The sequence below is a fragment of the Phascolarctos cinereus genome, unplaced genomic scaffold, assembly GCF_003287225.1.
Source record: "Phascolarctos cinereus isolate Bilbo 61053 unplaced genomic scaffold, phaCin_HiC Scaffold_7;HRSCAF=346, whole genome shotgun sequence".
Lineage (NCBI taxonomy): Eukaryota > Metazoa > Chordata > Mammalia > Diprotodontia > Phascolarctidae > Phascolarctos > Phascolarctos cinereus.
The window spans coordinates 43,962,771-43,989,594 of record NW_027556180.1 but is presented as its reverse complement, the minus strand read 5'-3'; the positions used below and the strand labels follow the sequence as shown (position 1 = coordinate 43,989,594).

Sequence of the window (26,824 nt, the reverse complement as noted above, 5' to 3'; positions counted from 1 at the left end):
AAAATATAACAACTGCTTTATTTGTAACAGCCAAAAACTAGGTTGAAAACCTGGGTGACTGGAAGGATAGTGAAAAAGGATAGCTGTTGACAGAAATGAGGAAGCTTAGAAGATTGGGAGGTTTAGGGGAGAAAGACAATGAATTTTGCTTTGTACCTGTTGATTGTGAGATATCTACAGGATGTAAAGTTGGAAATGTCTAGTGGGTATTTGGAGATATGGAAATGGATCTTGGGAGAGAGACTAAGGTGAAATGTACCTATGTAGAGTTAATAATTGAACCTATGGAACTGATGAGAGTGAGGGAATCCCTACAGAGAGGGAAACAAAGGGCACAGGAGAGGGCTTTGAGATATGACCACCGTTAAGTGGTGATATGGATGATGAATCAGCAAAAAAGATCAAGAAGGAACAGTAGAGAGATAAGAGGAGAACCAAGAGAGAGCAGTGTCATGATAACCCAGAGAGGAGGGAGGATCCCCAAGGAGAGGGCGGTCAACAGTGTCAAATGCTATAGAGAAGTCTAGAGGATGAGGACGGAGAAAAAGCCATTCAATTTGGCATTTAAGTCATCATTGGTAATCTTGGAGAGGAGGTTTCAGTTGAGTGGTGAGGTCAGAAGCTTAAAGGGCTTAGGAGTGAGTGAAAGTGCAGAAAGTAGAGTTTGCCTAAGACTGGGAGGATGGATAAATTTAGGAGGACAGGTTGAGGGGATAGAAGGGCTGAGGGTTTTTTGTTTGTCTGTTTTTGTTTTTTGCTTTGTTTTGTTTTCAAGAATAAAGGATAATTAGGCTTATCTTTAGGCAGCAGAAAAGAAACCTGGCGATGAAGAGAGAAGCACTGAAGCTTCTTGAATAGGGATGTGATAATGGTTGGACCTGTGTTTTTGGAATATCAGTTTGGCAGCTGTAGATGAATGGACTGGAATGGGGGAGGCTGTATACACAAACACTGACCAGGAGGATATTTCAATACTTCAAGAAAGCTGATAATGTCATTAGCCCCCTGATGCCGTTTATGCCTATAAATAATACACCAGATGGCCAAATTAATCTAGGTTTTTCTTTGTCTTCCCAGCTCCCAGTAGGAGAATAACTGAAGTTCCCTGTCCTCCCAAGACAGTCAATGAAGCAGAGTTGTTGAAAAAGAAAAGCATCAAGAAACCCAAAGGTGGGATTAAGGTAAGGCCACCTTTTTGTTTCTGAAACACAAACTTTGGTGGGAAGGAAGCCGATTACTATCAACACCATCCATCCAACCAAAAGTGGTTACAGAGCACCTTCTAGACAGTTGTCATCATCGTCACCCGCTGCGGGCGTTGTATTCCACCAGTCACATACCCTCAAGATGTTTTTGGTTTTTTTGTTTTTGTTTTTTGTAAAAATAGAAATGAGATCCAGCCACAAAATCAAGGCAGGGTAATGGGAAGTGCTCTGGATGGGGAATCTGTAGACCTCGGTTCTAGTCCCAACTCTGCCACTTTGGGTAAATCACTGGATCGCCTCTGTAAAATAAAGAGATTGTACTGGACGAGCTCTACGATCAATCACTCTGACCTTTTATGAAACCACACAGCGGCCAGCCTGTTGTTTCTCTCCATTTTACAAAAAGATTCAATTATGCATGCCTCCACTGTGCTAGCCTTCCTAAGCACGGGTCCTATCTCCCTGTTCTCTTTCCTTTTTGCCTCGTCTGTAATCTGACGCCGTGTTTAATTTAATGGGGCCTCTGCTCTATCATCCATCCCTTGCTCAGCCTGCTCAGGCTTGAATTATTCATCTCATAACAGTGATAGTAACTCATCCACTTCTCCCCAGGGGCCCCAAGGCTTCCCAGAACACTTCGCCTCCCTTTCCCTTTCCGTAAACAAGAGATAATGCTTCACAGCAAGCGTTGCTTGTGCCAGATAGTGAATGTGTCCTGAGGCACACAGCTGAAGGTTTTTGGAGCTAAGAAGCACCCAGAAGACATGCTTATATCACTAGGTAGCTCAGTGTCCTCTGAATGCTTGCTGTGTGTTTTAGAACCATGTCACATGAGCAGCACGTAATAGTGGGCTGCGTGCTTGTAGTCAGGGTCAGCATATTCATATTTCACCTTAGACATACTTACTAGCTGACTGACTATGGGCAAGTCATTTAGGTTCCCTGAGTTTCCCTCAGTTTCCTCATCTGTAAAATTGAGACAAGAACACCCGGAGTACCTACCCTGTTGTGAGGCTCAAATAGGTTAAGTTCCATAAAGTCCTCTACAGACTTCAACGTGCTATTGAGAACCAACACTTATTCTAGTAAGGCTGTCTTTGTAAGACATCTATCACTTCTGCATCAGAAGCAGCTGGTGGTACTATGGATAGAACACAGAATCTGGAGTCAGGAAGATGTTAATTGAAATACAGTTTCGCATACTTGCTAGCTGTGTGACCCTGGGCAGGTCATTTGTGACTTCATTTGCCTCAGTTTCCTCAACTGTAAAATGGACATAATTGCACCTGCCTGGCAGGAGTGTTGCGAGGATCAAATGAGATACTCTTTGCAAAAAGCACTTAGCATAGTACCTGGTACACATTAGACATATAATAAATTTTTGTGGATTGATTATGTGAAAAGCAAGACAACACAGAGTTTTCCAGTGGAGCTGCCACAGTGCAGATGGACACCAAATAACTAACAGGAGCCCAGCATAACAGAGCACCTTCTCTGTCCCCTGGGTGTTAGCTGGCCTATGATATACATGGTCTTCTTCACATAAGAAAGGATTGAAGCCATATTCTGTAAGTTCAGATATTTATGGCATAATGGAAAAAAATCTTGGACTTGGAGTCAGAAGACCCGGGCTCTTAAGTCCTGGTTCTGCCACTGAAACTTTCTGGGCTTCAGTTTCCCCATTTATAAAATGGTGATAGCAGTATATAGTTGCACTACTTCCTTCACAGAGTTGGTAGAAAAAGCACTTTATAAACTGGGCAGTGCTCCAGAAATGAGAGCTCTTCACTGTCCCTGCTCTCTTCCTATTTGTCAGCTTTGTGAAAGACAGTAGAGTGCCTATGCTCAGGGCATTTGCTGCTGTTGTACACATGGCTGCCTGCTTCACCCTGGGAGCTGCCAAAGGGTCTTGGCCAGAGGGCAAAATGTTCAGATCTAGAGAGCCTGTGTCTGAAGCGTCTGTATGTTCTCAGCTCAGGACTAAAGGTCACAGGACCAGCCTCAACCGGAGCCAGGGTTTCTCCAATAGCCTGCGCTGAGGCCAGGGGAACCTGGCTCTGGTCAGCCGTGCATGTCAGGAAGAAGCTAGCCATCCACTCCTAAGGGTCTGCTTCCTGGAGCCAAGAGCAGGGAGACCAGGAATGAAGTATTCAGAGTCTCTGTCTCTATTTCTTTGTCTCTTTCAATTTCTGTCTCTCTTTATTCCTGTCTGCCTCTTGTTTCTGTGTGTGTGTGTGTGTGTCTGTGTGTGATCTCATCTCTCTCCTCTGTCTCTGTTTCTCTCTCTGACTCTCTCTGTCCTTGTCTCTTATTTCTGTCTCTCTATTTCATCTCTCTCTCCTTTTCTCTGTTTCTCTCATTTTTCCTTTTCTCTTTCTCTGTCTCTATCCTATCTCTCTCTCTGCCTCTGTCTTCTCTTTCTATCTCACCTTCCCTCTCTGTCTCTGTTTCTGTCTATCTCATCTCAGACTCTCACTCTCTGTCTCTTTCTGTCCCTCTCTCATTCTCTCTGTCTCTCTATCTCTGTCTGTCTGTCTGTCTCTCTCCCCCTCCTTCCCTTCCTACCTCCTTTCTCTCATCAGTTAAGGGTAGCATACCAGCCCATGGGCTTTGGTGATGCTTCCAACACCAAGCAGTCTGCCCTTGCAGATAGCATTCAACATCTTTATCCCGTCTCAGATTTGGATTCAGTCAAAGGGCTGCACTTGAGGAACTAGAAGGCCACGTGGCCTCAAGGCCCCAGGTTTCCCACCCCTGATTTAGCCATTGCTAAAGGCAACTCATATTTTTCATCTAATATTTAAATATGAACACATTCGACCTGATTTTCTCTACTTATGTCTTTTTGTGTCTGTGGGGTTTTTAAAAGCGATTTAAAAGCGCACTTTTTTAGGATTGTAACTTTCAGCACTCAACATCAAACTCTCCTTTTGCTCTCTCATGCTTCTGAGAGAATGCATGCTCTGGAGGGCAGACCAGAAGCCCAGGTCCTCTGTCCCTGAAGGCTTATGCATTTGTCACCAACTTTCTGTGTGAGCTAGGGTAAGTCGCTACCTATTTCTGTGCCTTACTTTCCTCTTCTGTAAAATCAGAAGGAACACAGTGCGTGACTGTGCATCCTGTACGAGAAGGCCACAAGAGACTGACATTTAAGGGCTCGAGGTCCCCAAAGGAAAGCAGTCGATCCGTCAGTCAGTCAATGACTGCAGATTAAGCACTTCCTCTAGAGTTACCGTGGAAGATTGGCAATGACAGGGAATCCTTTCGGAAACTCTTCAGCCATGAATATTGCTATTTTAATTCGTTTTGTGGAAAGCAAACGGCCAATACTACAAAGCCCTTCTCTTCCGGACAGGACCTCTGAGGGCCTGATGTCAGACAGCTCCCAGAAGCATCTCTTCATTACTCATTTCCATTTTACAGATTAGAAAATTAATGGCACAGAAAAAAAAAAAAGGCTTCACCCTAAATCACCTAGGCAGCTGAGGCATAGACCCAGGCAGGAATCCATGAGCCCAGACCCCAGGCTTTCTTTTCTTCCTTCTTCCTCTCCCATTGCTTGATTGTAGCTCCGGATTGAAGTTTTGTGCTATGACATTCCCTTCCCGGGGATTGTTTGCAGAGAAATCTTTACCCAACTGTCAGCACTAAGGACTTGCTCACATCCTCGGTGCCCCACCCACCCCCTCCACTTTTGGCTTTTTGCTTTTAAGAGTGAGACTGTTTTCCATCGAAAGACTTTGTGGTACACATAAGAGCAGCCTCATTCTCCTATTTGTTTGTGTTTTCAAATATGCCCCTATAAATAAATGGGCACCTCAAGACTATGAAATATTAAAGACGGCTTTCTGTAATGCGTGTGGTTTTTTTTTCCACTGCCTCCTTGCAGCCATGGTCTGTCTCCAAGGGCTAAACAAACACTTCTTATTCTTTCCATGGTCCAAGAGGTGGAGAATAGAAGCTGGGGAGATTTAAATGAGTCTTTGAGGGTGATGCTCAGGGACGTAGAAAGCCTCTGACAAAGCAAGAACGACGCCTGTGCCCAGCTTATGAGCCTGGCTTAGCCACTTGGCCAGCAGCCTGGAGAATGCTGCTTCTCAGCAGGGCAGTCCTCTTTTTGTAGGGAATTTTTAAAGATTCCTATTAAAACCAGTTTTAGTCAAAAACCAACTGTCCTCCCCCTAGATCTTCATTAATTGCCATTTGTGTATAGGGGAGCTAGTCATTGATTAGCCCCAACTCCCTCCTCATAGTCCATTATGGAAACATAAAGTACTGTGGGTACAGGAACTGATCATTGACCAGCCACTCCACTCCCATCAACCCACAATGGAAACACTAGGTATTTGGGGCTTGGCTATAGTTTTAAATCGAGTTTAAGGTCTCTTAAAAAGTGGGTATAAACTTAGACCAGATTGGTAGTGAGATATATGGTAAGATACACACATGGGAAAAGCACCCGAAGGCCTTGGTTGGATGCCCTTGGAACAACTGACCAAAGGGACCTGGGGAGAGAAATCACCTCCTCCCCCTAGGAGGGATCTCCTTCTTTTCTGGTCAGCTCTCAGCTTCTACAGTCTATGGGACTTAGCAATTTAGTCCCCAGGGTCATGGCTACAATTTGTTTGCTCAGCTAATTGCTGGTCCCTCCCTGGGTCAGGTGTTCCCACTCATAAAGACACTGTCCTATGGTCAGTTTGGGTAGTTTTATACGTTGTGATTACATTCTGGTCTCAAGGGTTGATCCAAGACCAGCCTTGCTACATGAAGCTTCTTCCTTATCCATTTTCATGGAATCCCTGAGAAGTAGGTGTCGCAACTTGCTAGGAGGTTGTACTGTCTCCAAAGGGAAGAGACCACTAACAGTGCCTGGCTGAGAGGCTGGAAGAGGAGGCAGAAATGTCAGGAGAAATCACATAAGGAGGACATTCTCTCCTCTTCCCCCATCATTCTGGCTTTTCTTAAACTCTCCAAGATGGCCAATGGGAAACATCAGTAGCAGATAAGGACTAGAGGGAAGGAGCAAGAGGAGGGGGATTTCTCACCCCCTGGATCGTAGGACTTAGAACCAGAAAGGACCTTAGGTATCAGTCGAGTCCAACCAATAATACAAGTGAAGAAACTGAAGCCTAGACAGGGGGCATGAGGTGATCAGAACCACACAAGTGTTAGCTCGCAGAGTCCGAGTGGGACTCAACATGCCTTCAGACTTGAAATCCCCTGTTCTTTTCATTACAACATGCTTGAAAAGATCCTTAGGTTTTCTAAGCCTGCCCGTCTCAACCTCCCTTCCCCTGCCTCCCCACTCATTACATACACATCCCTTCAAAGTGAGGTCATCCTCAGACAACCAAAGCCAGGTGATTTCACTGCTTAAGCCCAAATCTCATTCTGTATGTTCCCCTTTCACTAACAGGCCTTCTCCCTTGGCATTCAAGTCAAGAGTTAGCCAGTTTGCCAAATTTAACTTTACTGAATGCTAACAAGTGGAGAATAGAATGTTTGTATTTTAAATCTACATATCATGAAGTGTGTGTTAAAAATAAAGGTTTCTAAATTTGGATAGCACCATGTACACTAGTCATTAATAACAATAATGACAAAACCTGTATCACAATAAGGTAATCAAAGATCAAATAAGATAAAACATGTAAATTGCTTTGTAAATCCCATAAAGCTATATAAATGAGAGATCTGGTTATAATAATAGTTATTATTATTAGTCACCAGAATAAGAATATACAGTTATATACTCTAGCAAGGTAATGACACAATCATAAATTACATACAAATGAATTAACGTGTAAAGCTCTTTGCAGGTCTTAAAGTGCTATATAAATGCTAGCAATCATTATTAGTATTACAATTTCTATTTCTAAATTGGTCTGCCACCAGTACGTATTCCATGTCAAGTGTCTCAACAGAGGCTAGACAAACATTTGTGGGATGTATTAGTGGGTTTCCTGCCTTGTTAGGGAAGTCAAACATGATGACCCATTCAGGTCCAGTCCCAGGGTAAGGTCCCCTGGTTATCTCATTAATTCTTTCAGTGGCCCTATAATATTGAGTCATCAAGCGCATCGAGCACTTACAAAGCACTTCATGAGCCCATGTGCCCATTTGGTGCTGGGGATACAAAACCAAGCTGCCTTCAAGAAGCTGAAACACAAAGTAATTTCAGGGATCTAGACACTGGTAACTAGGGGGTGGGGGTAGGGCATCAAGATTCCCCATTCATTCAAAGATGAGTTAGATGAGTGTGTCCCTCATTATTAAGTGAACGAGGAAACAGAAGAACCAAGGAGTGACGTGACCAAGGTCAGCGGTCACGCCAGGACTAAAGTCCAGGTTTTCCGTCAGGTGTGGGGTCTATCCCATTCCCTCACACCCCTGTTTTTCACACTTAAATATTTCCCTTGGTTTCTGTGACCTGCCCTGCTTTTATTAGAAAGCCATTTACCTGCCCACATGGCAAGCTTTCAAGAATTACTCCCCAGATGGTCTCCAGCTCCATAAGGCGCCTACTCTGCCCACTGGAATCGAAAGGACAGGAGGAAGGAGTTTGGTTCAACAGAGAGTGTGGAGCCTTGCACACCTGGAAGTACTGTGTAAATGTTGGTTATTAGCATTGTTGTCGTCGTCGTTGTCGCCATTGTCGCCGTCGTCGTCGTTGTTGTTGTTATTGTTGTTGCTGACCTTCCTACTCTCAAGCCCTAACTCCAGACATAGGCATAGAGGACTTCCTTCAGACAATGAAGCCCTATTGCTCAGTGTTAAAGAAAAAGGCGACCAATTGTTTGCTGCCAGCAGTCATTCTGAGTTCCACAAGGACCTAGGACAGGCTTGGATCACAAATAGAAAGTCTGGAATTAGGGATATTTTCTACAGCCCCAGTTTCACCCTGCATTAGATTATACTGAATAACTTACACCAGACCTAGAAAGCAGAGAGTTGAAAGGGTCAGGCAGTGGTAATCTAATTTGTCCTTGGTGAGTTCCAGCCAGGCTTCCTAGCCCTAAAAGACTCAATCAGACAAATAAATATTTATCTTGTCCCTTAAGGCCTCCTGAGAATTTGACCCCATTCATTGGGTTATTGGATCATCTGTGCACAATGAGAGACGTGTGGTGGGCGGGAACAGGGAGGGAAATTGTCTTCTACAATGTTCCAGTAAGATTTGTGTTTTTCGTAAGTTCTACATTGGTATGAATTCCACTGCTAAAGCTGACTTAACATGTGTTACCAGAAGGTGTGTCTGTCTGGCAAGGTTTGAAGGTATAGGGTGAAAAGAGGTAAAAACAATTGAGTCACTTTTGTTCTTCTGCCCTTCCCTTCCACCATGGGGATGTGGGAGGGCAGATTCTTTCCAGACCAAACCTCCTGCCTACCTGATGGCCCAGGAGGTATGGCATTCCCTCAATATAATCTACACACCTAAATGAGGTTCAACAGTGATCCCTTCTCCCCAGGAGGGCAATGGTCTTGATTCATATGGTTCACCTGATCTTTAGGAACTTATGTTTGCAATAAGCATCACAACCGTAAGAGGCTCTTGCAATTAGAACTTAGAACCCCCCAAGCTAGGATGACCCTAACTCAGGAGTGGCAAACCTGAGGCCTCAAGGCCACTTGTGGCCCTCCAGGTCCTCCAGTACAGCCCTTTCAGTCAAAGCCACAGGTTCCCTACCCCTGCAACTATTTTGGACCAAGCTCATCGTTTCTAGTTGAATTGTGTGCATTCCCAACCACCCTCTGTTGTCCTCCATTGAACTCCATCAAGCACATAATTACTATACAGATATGCATCACAGAATACTTATAGCTAAGCATCGTTTCTACATGAAGGAAAATCTGGAAACTGAAACAGTTCTAAGAAATGGAGGAGACCACATAACAAAGCACCTGCCAGTGACAGACGCAGGGGAGGAAGGTGGGTGAGCTAAATCTTTGGAAGACTTTCCATGGTTCTCAAAGGAAAGTAAGTCATAGCTAGCAGATACAGTCTGTTCCAATCACTCCCATTAGAATTCTTCTAACAGGAGAAAGTTGTCACTGCATCCACCCCCCATTATTAGTCTCCATTCAAAATGTACAGCATTGTACTGCTGCTAATAATAACAATGATAATAATAATAATAATAATAATAACTTCTGCTGTTGTCTCCTTCTAAAACTCCTGCCCCAGCAGGAAATCTACCCATGATTTAGACATCACAATAATTTCTCTCCCAAGGTAAAAAGAATGTTGTCTGTCTGGGATTATAATTCCCAGAATTCACAATTAAGTTCCAGAACCTTTTCTCCCCCTGCCTTGGAGAAAATCACTCTGAAACTCAGTTACATATGTATTGAATCTTCTAAAATTATTTGAAACATTTTTAATATCTCTTTAAAAGTCCTAGAATGAACAATAACTCATGCAGACCTAGTAGTACCTGAGGGGAACTAGGTGGTAAGCAAACAGGCTGTACCACAGGTAAGGCACAAATAGTCCCCATGGACATTTGGGGTGGAGATGTCCCTACACTTGTGCGTTTCACTTTTCTTTTGAGCTACTGCAGTTCTGCTTTGCCCGTCGAGCACAGCGCCATCTTGGATGCAGCCACACCATGCTGGACAGGCCTGTGCCAACGTCTCCCAAGTCTTTCAATCAATTCCAATAAAATGCAAAGGACTACCAAGGAAATCAATTATATTGAAACACAGTTATCAATTTTTTTAAGTTCACAGAGTGCAGGTTCAGAACCCCTGCTCTGATGCACCTCCTACTATTGTTGCCTAAGATGCAGAGCAAATGGGCAGCTGTGCATCATGTTCTTTTGCTACCTGTTAAAAAGAGCTGTTTTGAACCCTGACTTTTTTCTGAAGCACCCCATTTCACAAGCACTTTATAACGTTCTACCTCTAAGCTCTCCATCTTCTCACTCACAAGCAGAATGTGAGATTCTTTTGTGTTTTTTTTTAAGGCAGTCGAGGTTAAGTCACACAGCTAGTAAGTGTCTGAGGCCAGATTTGAACTCAGGTCTTCATGACTCCGGGGTCAGTGTTCTAGAATGTAAGAGTCTCGAGAATAAGGACAGTTTCTTTTTTTGGGTTTGTATTCCCAACACTCAGTATGATATCCTGTACACATACAACAGGGCATCAATAAGTAATGAATACTTGCTAACTTGAATGTAATTAAATTCTCGTACTCAGAGGTGGAGAATCTATCAAGGAGATTGGGAAGGCCCAATATGTTCCCCCTAAGGCCCGTGAGTCAGTAACTTTCACCCTTACATTCACCAGTTAATCTGTATTTGTGGGGACTGCTGTATATATCTATATCTATATCTATATAGACACACATAACGAACAAAAGCTTCCCAGAATAGAATGAAGGAGAGTGAGGGAGCCGAAAGAAAAAGGGAAATAAAATGGTTTGTTAATGGTTTGATGCCACCTTGGAAGGAGGAAGCTAGTAAAGTGATTGATATAGGGAAGCTTGGTGGTGAGGTGGATCACCAAGCACTGGGGAGTCATTTGGGGAACTCATCCCTCCAGAGGCCGGAAAGAGTTTCCAAAAGGGTTTAATGTTTGACAGAGTCATGAGTTAATAAAGGGAAAAGGCTCTTTTGGGGTGGGTCCCTGACCTTTTGAAGCTGATATCCAGAAGGATGGTCAATACCCACCAAGCTGGGTATTGGGCCGTGGACCCCTCAACACCCCAGATATGTCTAAGCTTCTCTCTCAGAGGCGGGAGACCATTCTGGATGGATCATGGCTTTGACTCAGGTGCTTGCTTGTCATGTTTTTTTACATTCCTGAGGCCAAAGTCTTAACAAAATGAAACCATCAGAATAAGACTACGTTATGGTAGGGATTCTTTAAGGGATTATAGGCGGGACTTGATGATTAACAAATTCCCTTCCAACTCGGAGATTCTGGGATTCAGTGATAAATGTCTTGGGAATATCATTTCAACCAAGCTCCGTTTCTCACTACCCATGGGGGGAAAGCCCGCACACATCCTCAGAACACTCTCCAAGCCTTTAATGGTTCTAGCTGGCCACGAAGAAGGAATCTTAGCCATGCAAAGCAAGCAGCTAGGTACGGAGGAAAGAGAACTGCTTCAGGAGTCAGAGGGCCTGGGTTCAAATCCTTCCTGGCTACATCCTGCCTATGTGACATTGAGCAAGTCATTTGGGTGTTCCTCAGTTTCCTCATCAGTAAAATGGAGGGGTTGGATCAGATAGCCTCCAAGGTCCCTTCTGGCTCAAAAACTATGATTCTCTGACAAGTGAGGAAACAGAAACGAAGTGATTTGCCTGGGGCCACACAGCTGACAAGTAAAGACAGAAGCTGCGGATTCTGACCTCAAGCAGATGTTCTTTCTGCCATAGCAGGATGCTTCTCCAATGACTAATACGAGGACGCTCCTTATTCAGCATATGGAATGCTGTGATTCCTTAGCCAAGATGAATTGATTTTTTTTTAGGGGGAAGGGATCTGAATCTGTGATTTCATCTGTATAGGGAATTTCCTCCCATAATGTGCACTGGCACCTTCCCTGCAATTTATAGTCTTAGAGGGTTGTTACCTGGGACACTTTGTATTTGGTCACAGAGTATGTGTCAGAGACAAGGTTTGAACCCAGTTCTTCCTGAAGCCAAGGCTAGCCCTCTTGCTATTATGCCGGCCTGCCTTTCAGTTTATAATCCATATATATTTCCCAAAGGGGATAATTGCTTATAATCATTCTATCAGGGCAGCTGTGGACGCAGCTGGATAGAGTACTGGGCTTGGAATCAGGAAGATTCATTTTCCTGACTTCGAATCGGGCCTCAAACACTAGCTGTGTGACCCTGGGTAGGTCATTTAACTGTGTTTGCCTAAGTTTCTCATCTGTAAAAGGAGATGGAGAAGGAAATGGCAAACCACTCCATTATCTTTTCATCATGGAAAGCCATAAGACTGAATGACCATGACGACAAATCATTCTAACACTTGTAAAAAAGTCCATATTCCCTTTCACTCTGCTCCCACTCCTCAACACACACACACACACACACACACACATACACACACACCCAATTTCCCCACATCTCCAGTGACACAGGATTTTGAGTCAAAGGCTCTGGGTTCGAATCTCTGCTCTGTGCTTCACCACTTCTCTGACCTTCAGTTTCCTCTGCAGTAAAACAAGGAGGCTGGAACAGATAAGTGCCTCTAAGGTCGGTCCAGCCCTAATTCTGAGGCCCTGTGACCTTTAAAAATCTGATATCCAACGCCTCCTGCTGAACTCATGGAAAGCTGTAGTCTCTCCTGGTAACTGGGCATCCAGGGGCCATGGGCATAGTTTATTGACCCATTCCAGAAAAGCCCCAGGTGGGAGAGGATTCATTGCCTTGGGCAAAAAGCCATTTCATCCCTTACTTCCTGCTTGCTTCCAGGCACCAGCTATAGGCAGAAAACATGACTCCCCAGAGAGTCTGAACACTTGCATGACAAAGCTGTCAGGGATGAGCCAGTTTAAAATAAGGCCAGATTTTCTCTTACTATCCAGAGTTGTTTTTTTTTCCTCTTCAGAAGTTTAAAGGGCATTTCCAAAATTCTGCTGCTACTACGTCTGCTGGTATGAGTCATATTCCTGGGCGTGAAGCTATTTACCTGTACAAATATTTCGATCACTTCTCTTCCTGCTCTAATCCAAGATACTAAAGTGATTTTCCTGAAACACAGATCTGATCATGCCAACCCCTCTACCTGAGCCAGTTTCCGTTGCCTCCAGGAGCAAATACAAAATGTTCTGTTTGGCCTTCAAAGCCCTTCATAACCTAGCTTACTCCTATTTTTCAAGTCATCTTAAACCTGACTCCCCAACACACACTCTTGGAATCAATAACACTGGTCTCCTGGCTATTCCATGAACAAGATACCCCATCTTTCTCTGGCTATCCCTTATCCCTGTAAGGCTGTCCCTCCTCCACTCTACTAACCTCCCTGGCTTCATTTAAGTCCTAACTAAAATCCCACCTTCCACAGGAAGCTTTCCCCAATCCTTAAATCCAGTGCCATCCCTCTCTTAATCATTTCCTACCTATGCTGGCTATAGCTTGCTTTGTATATTTTCGTTTTCATGTTGTCTCCCCTGTTAGATTGTAAGCTCCTTGAGGGCAAGGACTGTCTTTTGCCTCTTTTTTTTTTTTAAATTCCCAGCACTTAGCACAGTGCCTGGCAAGTATAGGAGCTTAATAAATGTTTATTGAATTGAAATTGAATTTCAAAACATCAGAGGAGCTCTTCAGCTTACAGGCACTCTATATAAGACACCCTTCCCCTCTCCCAAAATAATAAAACCCATTGGATTTTTCTCTTTAGTCCATTTAAAAGTTGGCTTATTACTTTCTTTTCTTTTGATCACTTCATGTCCCAATATATCCCATGTTCCCTCACACTTCCTGAAAACTAAACCTTATGACAAAGAATAAAAAAGGTAGGAAAAAGTTTGGCAAAACCAGCCAATACATCCACTGGAATTGCCATCTGCAGCCTGACTGTTTTGACTGGTGAGAGGCCACAATTTTGTCTACCTTCTCACCCCACCATTTTTTACCTTGCCCCAGCCCAAAGTTCATGCCTCCTGTCCCTCCTCCCCCCTTTCTACTTTCCCCACCCCCCACCCCGACTCCGCCTTCTGACTGTACAGTTTCACTGGTTGTCCCCCTAACCCTGGAGTGCTCTCCCTCCTCATCTCCACCCCCTGGCTTCCTTCAGGTTCCAGCTCAAATCCTACCTTCTGCAAGAAGCATTTTCTAATCTCTTTTAATGCTAGCGCCTTCTCTCTTAAATTGTCTCTGATTTACCTGGTCTCTAGTATCTATCTTGTTTGCACATAGTTGTTTGCAGGTTGCCTTCCCCATTAGCGTGTTCTCAAGGGAAGAAACTATTTTTGCCTTCTTTTGCTTCCCAGTTAGATATCTGGTATCGACTGATCACTTGCTATGTGCCCAGCACTGTGCTAAGTGCTGGGGAGACAAAAGAAAAACAGTCCTTACTTTCAAATGAGCTCATAGTCTAATGGGAGAGAGCAGGCAAACAGCTGCAGATCAGCGAGCTATATACAGGATAAATTGGAGCTAATCAACAGAAGGAAACATTAGTATTAAAGGGGATCAGGAAAGGCTTCTTGTAGAAGGTGGAAGCTGGGGCTTCGAGAAAGCCAAGGGTTGGAGATGAAGAGGGAGAGAATTCTGGACCCACAGGATGACCAGTGAAAATGTCCAAAGTCAGAAAATGAGTGTCTTGTGCAAGGAACCGCAAGGAGGCCAGTTTTCTAATGCCTTAGACCCCACCGTATCATTGAACTGTGATTCAGTTAACACTGGTTTTGATTCTGTGTGCCTTCAGAAATGGACAGTGTCACTGAGAACAGTTTAACAAACAGACAAAAGCCCAACCCATTGTTCCTATTGGTTTTTAATGCATGCCATTCAATAATTAAACAATAAGATTCTTAAAATAATTAACAAAACAATTTGATTTCTTTGTTCCTGATTGGTCTTTGTCTAATTTTTGTGGTCCATTCTTTAAAAGATCTTTCTGCTTCAGTCTTTCAAATCAATCTAAGGGTAAAATGATTTCATCAGAGAGGCAATAGAAATTCAGAAAGAATTAAAAGAAATCATAGCCAGGACCATCCCAAGGAAGAGGGAGTTTCACCTGATCTTCTTTCTTTTGCCTTTTCACCCCCACTGCTCTCCAAAATAGCACCAGGATTCCTCCACTACCAAGTTCAGACTGTGAGAGCCATGCTGTTGTCTTAGGGTCATTCATAAAGGATAACAGAACAAAGTCCACACCATAATGCCAGGGTGCTTAAAGACAAGCTTGATGTTTATGTCATTTAAATAGCAGGGGGAAATGTAGAAGCTATCAAGTACTAATGTCCCCTTATTAGTCCGTACTGGTCTTATGCTTACTCTGCATTTCTGAGGTCCCCAACTGGAATTAAATGGAGAATTTGGAAAAGATTCATAGGGAAGATGAGGAGGATGACAATGCAAATTATTAGCAGAATGTTGGGTCGTTGCTACAGATCTCCCTTTGTTCCCCAGGTTTATTGGATAGCAAAAAGCTTGTCACACGTTTATACAGCATTCAACATTTGAAAAGTGATTCATAAGCAGGTTGTCATAAATTCTTTTCATCTTTTACAGTGACCAGCATGACTTTTACATCATCTAATCCATCAAATAGGACTAAGTGGGTGAGGATCTAGCCTATTGTAAAGCTGTTGTAGGGTAGGATGGTCCACAACCTTCTTTGCTGTCCTATTACAAGATAAAACAATCCCAGGTCCTTTAACTTCACTCTTTAAAAATAAAATAAGGAAACAAAACTTCCGGCTTTTATTACTCAGCAAGCATCTAGTTAAACTCTCTATTAACCAAAAGATATTTGATGGATTCCTGGCCAAGCCAGATAACAGAGTAGCAGAGCTTTTCACTCATGAAAAATAACTAAAGGCTATACATGGTCATAAATCTATGAAGTTTTTTTTAATCTACAATACACAGCCTACCACTTTCCAAAGAATTAGAAGATTAAGGTAATATGCTCAGGATGCAGATTGAGACGTGTCTTTTTTGGCCACAGCCAATGAAGGGATTTATTTGCTTGACTCTGTATTTTGGGTCCATAAGCTTTTTTTTTCTTTTCTTTCTTTCTTTCTTTCTTTCTTTCTTTCTTTCTTTCTTTCTTTCTTTCTTTCTTTCTTTCTTTCTTTCTTTCTTATTTTGGTCTTCAGTGGGTATAGGAGATGGGAGGAAGAGAAAGCAAATATCTGTTGATTGAAAAAAATTTCATTTTAAAAAGAATACAACAATGTAAATTAAACACAGAAACAAGGATGAAGCTAATTTAATCTTTGATGGTTCAGAAGGCAGGAAAAGATCTTGCAGTTCCTCCAGATCAGCACTATGAATATTAATATAGTGACTATTAATGTCACTGTCAATATTAATACTCATCATATAGTAAATGTGACACCAGGCCTGCAAATAGGGCCTGCTGTTGTTCTGACTTGATCAATTATCCTCTTTTAGATACTTGGAAAGATATGTGATTTCATCAGTTACTTCCTTTGAAAATACCTCAGCCCTTCCACTCCCTCAAGAACCAGTTTTCCTGAAATTGCTTTGGCCAAAATAATTTATCAGCTAGTGGCCAAGCCCGGAATTATGAGCCTTTCTGCATCTGCCTACCTTGGTCCTCAGACAACAAATACAACAGTCCTTTGCTTGACCCAGCTAGAAAACTTCATAGCTTATAGATGTAGCAGAGCTTAGACTCCATTGGCCTAGAATTTGAAAACCCTAGGACACCCTATATACCACAAGCTGAAATTTCAGAGTTGGCAAAGCTGAGCCTAGGGTGTGAAGAGAAGCAAAACTTGGATTTGATCTTATTTCTCCAACTTATAATTGGTGTAATTGGGTAAGTCCCTTAGTCTGTATGGGTCCCAGTTTCCTTCTGTATGAAATGGAGGTAAACTAGATGATCAAAGGTTTCCATTGGCTCTAAATCTTGTGAACTGTGACATACCCTTAAATTGGCATTGGACCTGTGGTTTCATTAGGACAGAGAAGTCCTTGGGCTGATGAAGGTGGGCAACTTTGCTGCAATTTATAGTCTTCAAGAGGTATCTGGAACACTGAGAGATTATGCGATTTGTCCAGCGGCCACCCAGCCCATAGTGTCAGAGGCAGGATTTGAGCTTATTTCTTCCTGGCCCTAATTAACTAGCTTTTTCTCTCCACTACACCGGTCACAGCCTCTTGAATAAAAGGCTTTAATCTCAAACGCAGATCAAATAAATCTATGATCCCAGGATCATAGCTTTAAAGCTGGAAAGGAGCTTGATTTCTTTCTTCTTCTTTTTTTATTAATTTATTTTGATTTATCAACAATCACTTCCATATCCTTTTGAGTTTAAAATTTTTCACATTAGTGATGTAAGTAAGAATTAGAACCAATAGGAGGAACCACCAGTGAGAGGAAACAAAACTCAACAGAAGAAAAAAAAATAGCAAATAGTATGCTTCGATCTGCATTCAATTTCCATAGTTCTTTCTTTGGATGTGGATAGCATTTTTCATCAGGAGGCCTTTGGAGATGTCTTAGATCCTTGGATTGCTGGGAAGGGTTAAGTTTATCAATATTAGTCATCGCACAGCGTGGCTGTTATTGTGTACAACGTTCTCCTGGTTCTGCTCACTTCACTCAGCATCAGACCATACAAGTCTTTCCAGGTTTCTCTGAAGTCAGCCTGTTCATCATTCCTTATAGGACAATGGTATTCCATTACATTCATGTACCACAACTTGCTCAGCCATTCCCTAATTGATGGGTATCCTCTCAATTTCCAATTCTTTGCCACCACAAAAAGAGCTGCTATAAATATTTTTGTACACGTGGGTCCCCTTCCCATTTGTATGATCTGTTTGGGATACAGCCCTAGAAGTGCTATTGCTGGGTCAAAGGGAGGAACTTGATTTCTTCATCTGAGAAATGAAGAGATTGAGCTGGCCCAGAGAAGTTAACAGCCACAGAGCTGGGATGAGAATCCAGGTCCCCTGGCTCAAAATCCATGGTCCTTTCTTCTTCATGTCACCTCCCCCACTGGGCCATCTCCAGTTGTCCTGATGGATATCTGACCATTGGACCCAGATGGTTCTGGAGGTGAAAGTGAGGCTGGTGACTTTGCACATCACCTCGCTCACTTAAATCCGATTCACTTGCATGCCATAACATCACCTTCCTGATGTCATGGTCCTCTTTGAGAATGAAGGAGAAACAGCAGCAGCACCTCTCCCAAGCAGGTGTTATTTTTATGTCCCTAGATCATGGGATCAAATATACTCAATAGATCTCTGTGGTGATGAAAGTAAGAGCTGAACTTTAAATAACATTTCGGAGTTCACAAGGGGCTTTTCTTACATTATGTCTTTGTTGCCTCACAAGAACCCTACAAGCTGGGGGCAACGGGTATTATTATTCCCATTTTTTACATGAGGAAATTTGCAGCCTAGAGATATTAACTGACTGTCCAAGGTCTCTGATGTGAGCCCTGACTCCAAGTCCAGCACTCCATCCACTAGGCAAAAATACTTCCTCTGAAGGAAATCTTAGAGGCTGCCTTAGGCAGCCTAATCTTGATCACAGCACTTGGTCCAAGCCAAATTCCTCTGACCTCCTCATGAGGTACCTTGGAGAGTCTCAACAAGGTTCAAGAAGGAAAAGGTCGTACCTTTGGTCAGATCTGTTGGCAAGATCCAGATTGAATGTGTTGTGGAAACAGAGCAGAGGAGCATGTAAGCAACAAAAGCCACTTTAGGAAGGGCATGGGGAATTTCTGAATGGTACTCATAGCCAATGACCAGTATGAGCTCTGCTTTTTCAGCCCAGCACACTAGAGAATTCCATCTGTTAGTCTGACTGGCCAGCTCCTCTAGTGCAGACACAGCCAAGACGACATGTTGGGGTTCAGAAGGGATTCTCTGGCATGTAGCGGGCACTATTCTTGCTGTCCACCAACTAGACTTGAAGCACTTAATGATATCCTGAGACAAGAGGAAGGCACAGGTCATACCCAATATACCCAAAGCAACCGCTGAAAGTGAGCACACAGCATCTTCTCCCCAGCTTTCTCAAATTTCCACTCAAGCTAGCCAACCCACCCACCACCAAAAAGGAGCTAGCCTAGATACTGGTCTGCTTCAACTTCCTTTGATCCATGGCTTATGGCTAGCTTTTGAGTAGGAGACAGACCTTTATCAGGGCCATTGACAAGAACTTCTGCTTCCTTACCCTACCTTCCAGATTTTCAGGATTCTGAAAACCGTGGCCCTCTTTCCAGAGCCCTGCCACTTTCACTATCCCCGTCCAACTCTGGTCCGTCATCTTTGATAGTTTGCTGTTTGTGAGGAGAAACCTCAAAATGGTTCTGATGTACATTTCTCTTTGTGTTAGTAACCTGGAGCAGCCTTTTATAAGGCACTTGGAAAAATAGCCGTCCATGGACTTGGACCCCTCATCTATTGGGGAGGGGCTTTTGGTCTTACATATTTGTTTGCTCCTGCAAGAGCTCAGATATCAGCACCTGAGTGCTGATCAGTATCAATATCAATAACAAATATCAAATGTCAAATGATATTTCGTGCAAGACTCCCCCACCCATGCAACTGCTTTCCTTTTTAGCCTTGTTGTATTAATTTTGTTTGCACAAAACTTTCCAATTTTCAAGCATCATGATTATCTACTTCATTTTTGTATTTCTTATTTGGTTAATAATTCATACCCCCTATGCATAGATATGAAAGGCATCTGATCTGGTATTCATTCTTTCTTCTTCAGTTTGATTTTTCATGTTTAGGTCACAGATTGATAATTGAGGTTTGTTTTGGTTTTTTTAATTTTTTTTGGTGGCATATGGTACAATATCGTAATCTCTGACCCTGCTACCACGCTGGTGCAGGCAAAAGCCTGATGGTTAGTCTGCCTTCCCCAAGTCACTCCTTACTCCAGTCCATTCCCCACTCAGCTGTCAAAATTATCTTTCTAAAGCATAGCTCTAGCTATGTCATCCCCTCTTCTCAATAAACTCCAGCAACTTCCTGTAACCTCCAGGACCAAATACAAAATCCTGTGCTTGGAATTCCAAACCCCTTTATAACATACGTCTTCATAATCTGCCTCCCCCACCTTTACAGATTTCTTACACCTAAACAGCCATCAAGGTGGCTGGAGCAGGTGCTGTGGAGTGCTTAGGGCTTGGTAAGGAATGGAAGATGCCAAGGTCATCCACTGCATCCTAGGTCATCTCTAGTTGTTTTGACTTTTCTTCTGCCACTGGACTTTAATGGCTCAGGAAGAGAAAGTGAGGCTGATGATTTTGTGCACCTCTGCCTCCCTTAAATCCAATTTATGCACAAGTCAAGACATCACCATGATGTCACTGGTCCTCTTCAGGAAGGAAAGACAAACAACAATACCTTATGCCTTTGCTTCCCTCCCCCTTTTGGCCCAGGGTCAGACCCCTTTGGGAATTTAGTGGACAATCTACACACATCATTTTAGGAAGGACGTTGAAGCAAATAGCCAGGATGGTCAAAAGCCTGAAACGACTGGGGATGGTTAGCCTAGAAAAGAGAAGACTGAGGTTGGGGGCAGCACAGTATCTGGCACCTAGCAAGTGTTTAATACATGTGTTGGCTGATTGATTGACATGATAGCCGTCTTTCGAAGGGCTGCAACGTTAAAGAAGGATTTGGTACTTGTTAAAGTTGGGGTGAAGAAAGATTGGATTTGCTAGTCCTCCTCTTGTGCCTTATTGGGGCATGGGGTGAATCTGCACTTCTGGAGGTTCTGCCAGCAGAACGGAAATTCTGGAAGCTCCTAGGAAAGATGGGAGACTTCTAGTGTGGGCCTGAAGACAAGCTGTGTCTGAGAACCTGGCGAGTCAAGCATAAACGTGTTTATCACTCTAGAAGAGTAGCTATGAAGAGATGAGCCTTTGGCCATGGCAAACCAGTAATAGAATTGGTAAAAGGAAAAAAGCCCAGTTTTCAGTCCCGTGCAAGTCTTTCTTTTGGGGATGGGGGAGCAGGGAGGAGAGGAGCAAACAGTACTAAAAATGATAAACTCTTGGATTATCTCAATGACACAGTTCTTAAGACTACCAACCAAGATTAACTGAACTGTTAGTTATCTTCAAGTGTGATCTTAATCTACTGAGCAATGAATTGGCATGCTGTCAAAGGAAGTGAATCATATTTTATATACCAAATGACAGAATGCATGCAAAACCCTTGGCAGACCTTGACTTGCTATAGAGATATCAGCTGTTATCAGCATATCTGTATTGAGACATTCTTGCTATCAGGGAAGCCAGAAGGAATAAAGATATTGCAGCTAATTAGAGGATCACTGCCAGGCTCTTCTCAGACAAATAAAGAACTCGGCAGGATTGATTTCATTGTGTGTCCAAGGTAACAAAAAGCATCACTTCATGAGACACTTGGGCATGTCACTTCCGTGGTCGTGATGAGCAAATTTTAACTTGTGTCTGAGCCTCCCTTCTATGCCCTATTTACCCATTTTAAACCAAACAAACCTGGCATTTTCCCAAATAGTACCTAGATGCAAAGGGAAGGTGAGAATAGCTTGTTGCCTGCCTTACATTGTGCTAAACACCTAAAATTCAGCAGGAAATGATTAATGAGATTATTAAGATAGTCTTAGACCATAAAGAATTCCTTACTCCAATTTAAAACTAGTTCAATTAGCCAACGCAGTTAGGATGTTTAACGTTAAGCTTGGCCCTCAAACCAGGAAGCAGAGGGAGGATAAGTACTAGTAGGCCATCATTATTTTCCAAGAAGTTGTCAGATTTAATTCCAGGAAAAAAACGATAGTCATTTAATCTCAACAAAGTGAACATTTTACCAAAGGACTTGTAGCTCAAAGTTCTGCACTAACAACTAGAAAATATCACTGATTAGTGTTATTTAGAATGGAAATGTGGCCTAGTCTCTTAATGCTTTGATTTTCACTTGTCTCCTAGAACAATGAGGAGTAAGAGCAGAATGGAAAAGTGTGTCTTCTATGAAGTAAAGAGAGTTTATCCTCATGCTTATCCTCCAACATTTTAAGGAACTCTAGAGTGATAGCTTTAAAAAATCACTTGTTTGTGGCTCTGAAATTCACCAGCCCCCCCAAATAGGAAATAGCAAGCCAAGAAAGACAAAAAAATGGAGGCTGAAAAATGAAACAGGATATAATGTGATCACAAATGACAACAATAAGACAGTCAAAACCCCTGGGGATAGGTTTTTCAGTTTTATAAAAATTTCAGTTAAGGAACACAATATCTCACCAACATTTCTTTAAACTTAGATCGAAGTGATGCATGAAGCCAGCCAAGGTGGCTCCAGCAGAATATTGGTGATGAGTGAAAGTGAAGAGAACCTCTCCACCAGGAGGAGGTAAGCCAAAAGGATTCCTGGGAGGGAGCTGGGCTTTCTCTTGGTGAGGGAGGGCGGGGTAGGGACAGGTGGAAGATGGATGGGAATTCATCATAGCTCCCCTTTCTCTCCTGACCTTAACAGGGGAACAGCTTACAAGAGTGCGTCGTATTTAGGAAGCATTTGTTATGCTCAAAGTTATGGCGTTCTTATACACACAAATCCACCAAAACTACCATTTAAAAACTAGACATCTTAGTTCAAGAAGTATGATGAACCCAAAGTTCAGAATAGTTTATATTTAAACAAATTATAGGTTTGAATTATTTGTGGGTTATTCCTCCAGCTCTGAAAATGTGACTAAGAAATAGGTAAGGTGGATGGCATCTCGGCCCATGTACAATTCTCCAAGTGTGACAGTTATTGAGGAAGCACGCAATACTGGAAGAGCAAAACACTGGTCAAATGCATATGCATGCGTGTATATATATACACACACATATACATTGTACACATGTGTATATGTTTATGTACATGCACATATAACTACCCATATGTACATGTACACATATGTGTGTGCTACACAAATCATCCTTTTGGAGGGAACCTAATTTGTATTCATTTGTCATACCAGGAGTTCAGTACATCAACTCCAGTTGTTAGCTGTATTGACATTAAAATTTATTGATGTCTTTGGTTGTTCATCCTAATTTCCAAATACATTCCTTCTCACAAAAGTTATGCTTTGTGAACATTTTTAAAAGTGGAAAAAAGTAGATTTAGCAAAACTAATCAACAAATCAACCATGTCTTATAGTATATAAAATGATTACTCATAGTCCCCAACCTTTGCAAAAAAGGGGAAGGAGGTATATTTTCTCATCTCTTTCTTGGGGCCAAGGCCTAGTCATTATAATTACACAGTGGTCAGTTTCACTTTTTTCCTTTCCGTTTACATTGTTGTAGTTATTTATATATAGTGTTTTCCTGAGTCTTATTGTGGCTTCCTTGGCATCAGTTTCTTGCTTCTTCGTATTACTCCATTCATGTAACAGTTTGGCCTATCATTCTCCAATTGGTAGGCTTATTGACTTTTTTAAAAATATTATTACAATTTTTCTCAATGACACATAAAAACAATTTTTAACTTTTTAAAAAAGTTTTAAGTTTAAATTCCCTCCCTCTCCTACCGCTTCCTTGAGAAGGCAAGCATTTTGATAGCATACCTGTGTATTCGTGCAAAACATATTTCCATGTTAGCCATGTTGCAAAAGAAAGCTCAGACAAAAAAATAAAGTTTTAAAAGTATGCTTAGATCTGCATTCTCAGTTCTTTCTCTGGAGGTGGATATCATTTTTTAAAAATCATAAATCCCTCAGAATTGTCTTAGGTAATTATATTGCTGAAAATAGCTAAGTCATTCACAGCAGATCATCATACAATATTGCTGTTATTGTGTATAATTCTCTTGGTTCTGTTCACTTCACTTTACATCAGTTCATATAAGTCTTCCTAGGTTTCCTATTTACTTTTATTTAACAAGCATTTATAGCCACATTTGAGCAGAGCGTTCTATTTGCATTTAGTAGCTGGTTGTAGATTCAGCCCACATACAGGTCTCTGGTAGGTTGAGATGGCCACACCTACTGTCTTGAAAATATGTTCAGTATATATTTCTTATGACTAGGATTATCCCTGATAGGAACTATTTGGTAAAATGTTTTGCATCATTTCCTTCAGACAATTTGTTTTAAACTTTTTTCGAATTTTCTAAGATATATAAATGGATAGTTTTTCTAACATGAGGAGGTTAAGTAAAGAAGCAATTCTCCAAGTCCCTTAAGATGAAGAGGAAGTGCCAACCTGCACTGGTGGATGTCTGCTGACACCAGTGAAATCGTGGTCCAATTCCTAGCTCTCTGTCTCGGCAAAGATGCGGGATGGTGCAATGCAAAGAGGGGCAAGGACGATTTTTAGCAAGGTAACTTAAATTTGATGGGGTGGTTAAAAGGAAGAATTACAGTATTTAACTTTGGAAATTAAAGGAACTTTGAGAATTCTTGCTAAACTTGGATTCAGCAAGTGCCTGGGGTCTGGTGATCTTGGGCGTCCTTTAACCTTGCTGTTCCACAGCTTCCTCTTCTGCTCTGCCTGCTGACCTCTCTGGCTTTCCTTAAGTCCCAAGTAAAATCTCACCTTCTACAGGAAGCCTTCCACCCCCTCTCTTTCCACCACCTTACTTCTGTTAATTGTTTCCTCTTTCTCTCGTGTATAGTTTGTATTGTTTGCATGTCATCTCCCCTGTTAGGTTTAGGAGTTTAGGAATACCAAGAGGAAAGCTAGAGTCGTTAGGAAAGGATTAATTGAAGAAGTAGAATTGGAGTTGGCTCTGGAAAGTAGGACAGGTGAAGGATAGAGGGAGGACATTCCATGAAACGGAATCAACATGCGTGGGGCCTTACCTGCTTTCTGGCTACTGGGAAATCAGCCTATCCTGAGTGAAGTTCAAATAGGAAAGAAGTGGCAGATAAGACTGATAGGTAGGGTGGGGTCAAATTACTGGGACCCCTGAGCCCAGGCAGAAAAATTTGGACTTAGTGTGATAGAAAATAAGCTTATACTGAAGGGTTTTTAAGTGACAAGTAGCAAATTGAAAACTACTAAAATGAAACGTTTGTCAGGCAATTGTATACAAAAGGGATTAGAGGGAAGTGAGAGTATAGTCAGACCTGCTAGCTGGCTACTAAGAGGTGATCTAATTGCAACGAAATGGGAATATTTGTTCTACCTACCTCACAGAGTGGTGAAACAGTATCATGGGGTACTTGGATACTGAAGACACTATAGTAGACTTGAATATTGGGTCTGCCTGTTACTACACGTTTGACCTCTCTCTCTGGGCCTCAGTTTCTTTCTTTGCAAAATGAAGGGGTGGGAGTAGATGACCTCTAAGTTCTCTTCCAGTTGTAAATCCAAATCCATTTCTAGATATGTGATCTTAGAGGATACTATATTAATCAATAAATCAACAAATAGGTCAAAGAAAAAGAAAAAAGACCCGTAAGTACAAAAATGTTTATAGTAGCTTTTAAACTGAAGGGATGTCCATCAACTGGGGAACTGGCTGAAAGTGGTGGTATATGATTGTGCTATCAGAAATGATGGAGATGGTTTCAGAAAAAACTTGGGAAGACTTGTATGAACTGATGCAAAGTGAAGTGAGCAGAACCAGGACAATGTACACAGTAACAGCAATATTGTAATTGTAATGAACTATGGAAGACTTAGTCATTCTGATCAATACAGTGATCCACAACAGTTCTAAAGGACTCACGATGAAAAATGCTATCTACTTCAAGACAGAAAATTGATGGACAATGAGTACAGATAGAAGTGTATTTTTTCCCTCCTTTTTATTTTTCTAACTTTATTTTTCACAACATGACTATGTGGAAATGTCTTGCATAACTTCATATGTATAATGGGTATCGTATTTCATGCCTTCTCAATGGATGCGGGAAGAGTGGAGGGAAAGAAAATTTGGAACTGAAAATAAAAATTTTTTTTAAATGTCCAGTAGACAGTTGGCGATGCAGGACTGGAGCTCAGGAGAGACTAGAGCTGAATACCATAGATCTGGTAGTCATCTGCATAGATGATGATCCATGAGAACTGAAGTCATCAGGAGAATATAGAGACAAGGACCCCGGACAAAATCATCTACAGTTAGGGTGATGATTTTGGCCCTCAAGGCCTTATACCTGACAACTCCCTACCTTTTTAGCTTTATCTCATAGTGTTATTCTCCACTTGATTCAGCCAGACTGAATGACTCTCCTTCATCCATGTTCAGCACTTTCCGTAAACCTAGGACCCTTCTCTCCTCCCCGCTATCTTTGCATTTTGAAATCTTACCTATCATCATTCAAGGTGCTTCTTCCTCTCTATCTTAGATAAGCCTTTCCTGTCATCCCTTTTGAAAATTACCTTTCTCTTCTTGGATTTCACATAACACTTTGTACCTCTCATTCTTTTCTGAATTTGACAATTTTGTTGTTATTGTATATTTATATACAATTTCTCTTATGATACTGTAAGCTTCATGAGGTTACAGGGACGAGCTATTAATTATATCTACCCTAGTACTATGCACTTGGTGTATTGGGATGGAAATATTCACCATACTTTTTCAAATGGTATTCAGAAGCAATATCAATGTAACATTTTAGGGCCCGGGGTGGGGAACCTGCAGACTTGAGGCCACTCATGGCCCTCTAGGTCCTCAAGTGCAGCTCTTTGACTGATCCAAAAGGCCCACTGGATAATGTTGGAGTCAGTACAAATGACTTCAAACTTTGTTCAGACATTTACTCTCTGTGCAGTCCTGGGCAAGTCCCTTTACTTCTCAACTTCAGTTTTATCATCTGTAAAATGGGCATAATAATAGCACTTTCCTTAAAAATTGCTGAGAGTATTAAATGAGATATTTAGAAAGCATTTTAAAAACCTAAAAGTGCTATTTAAATGCTAGCTATTATTATTATAACATTCTGAAAATGTTAGTAGATAAGAGTAATTCTAGCATACCAGATCATCTAAGATACAGCACATAAC

The 26,824-nt window shown here is 42.0% G+C and overlaps 1 protein-coding gene across 11 annotated transcripts in view; it reads left to right on the top strand.

Moving 5' to 3' along the window:
- MCF2L2 (MCF.2 cell line derived transforming sequence-like 2) overlaps positions 1 to 26,824 on the top strand; it is a 362,380-nt gene that overhangs the window by 170,679 nt on the left and 164,877 nt on the right. For all 11 annotated transcript variants that reach the window (XM_020980835.2, XM_078147605.1, XM_078147604.1 and 8 more), the window contains 2 exons: positions 1,078 to 1,181; positions 22,143 to 22,231. In XM_020980835.2, coding sequence (XP_020836494.1) covers positions 1,078 to 1,181; positions 22,143 to 22,231 — 193 coding nt within the window. The remainder of the gene's footprint in view (positions 1 to 1,077; positions 1,182 to 22,142; positions 22,232 to 26,824) is intronic.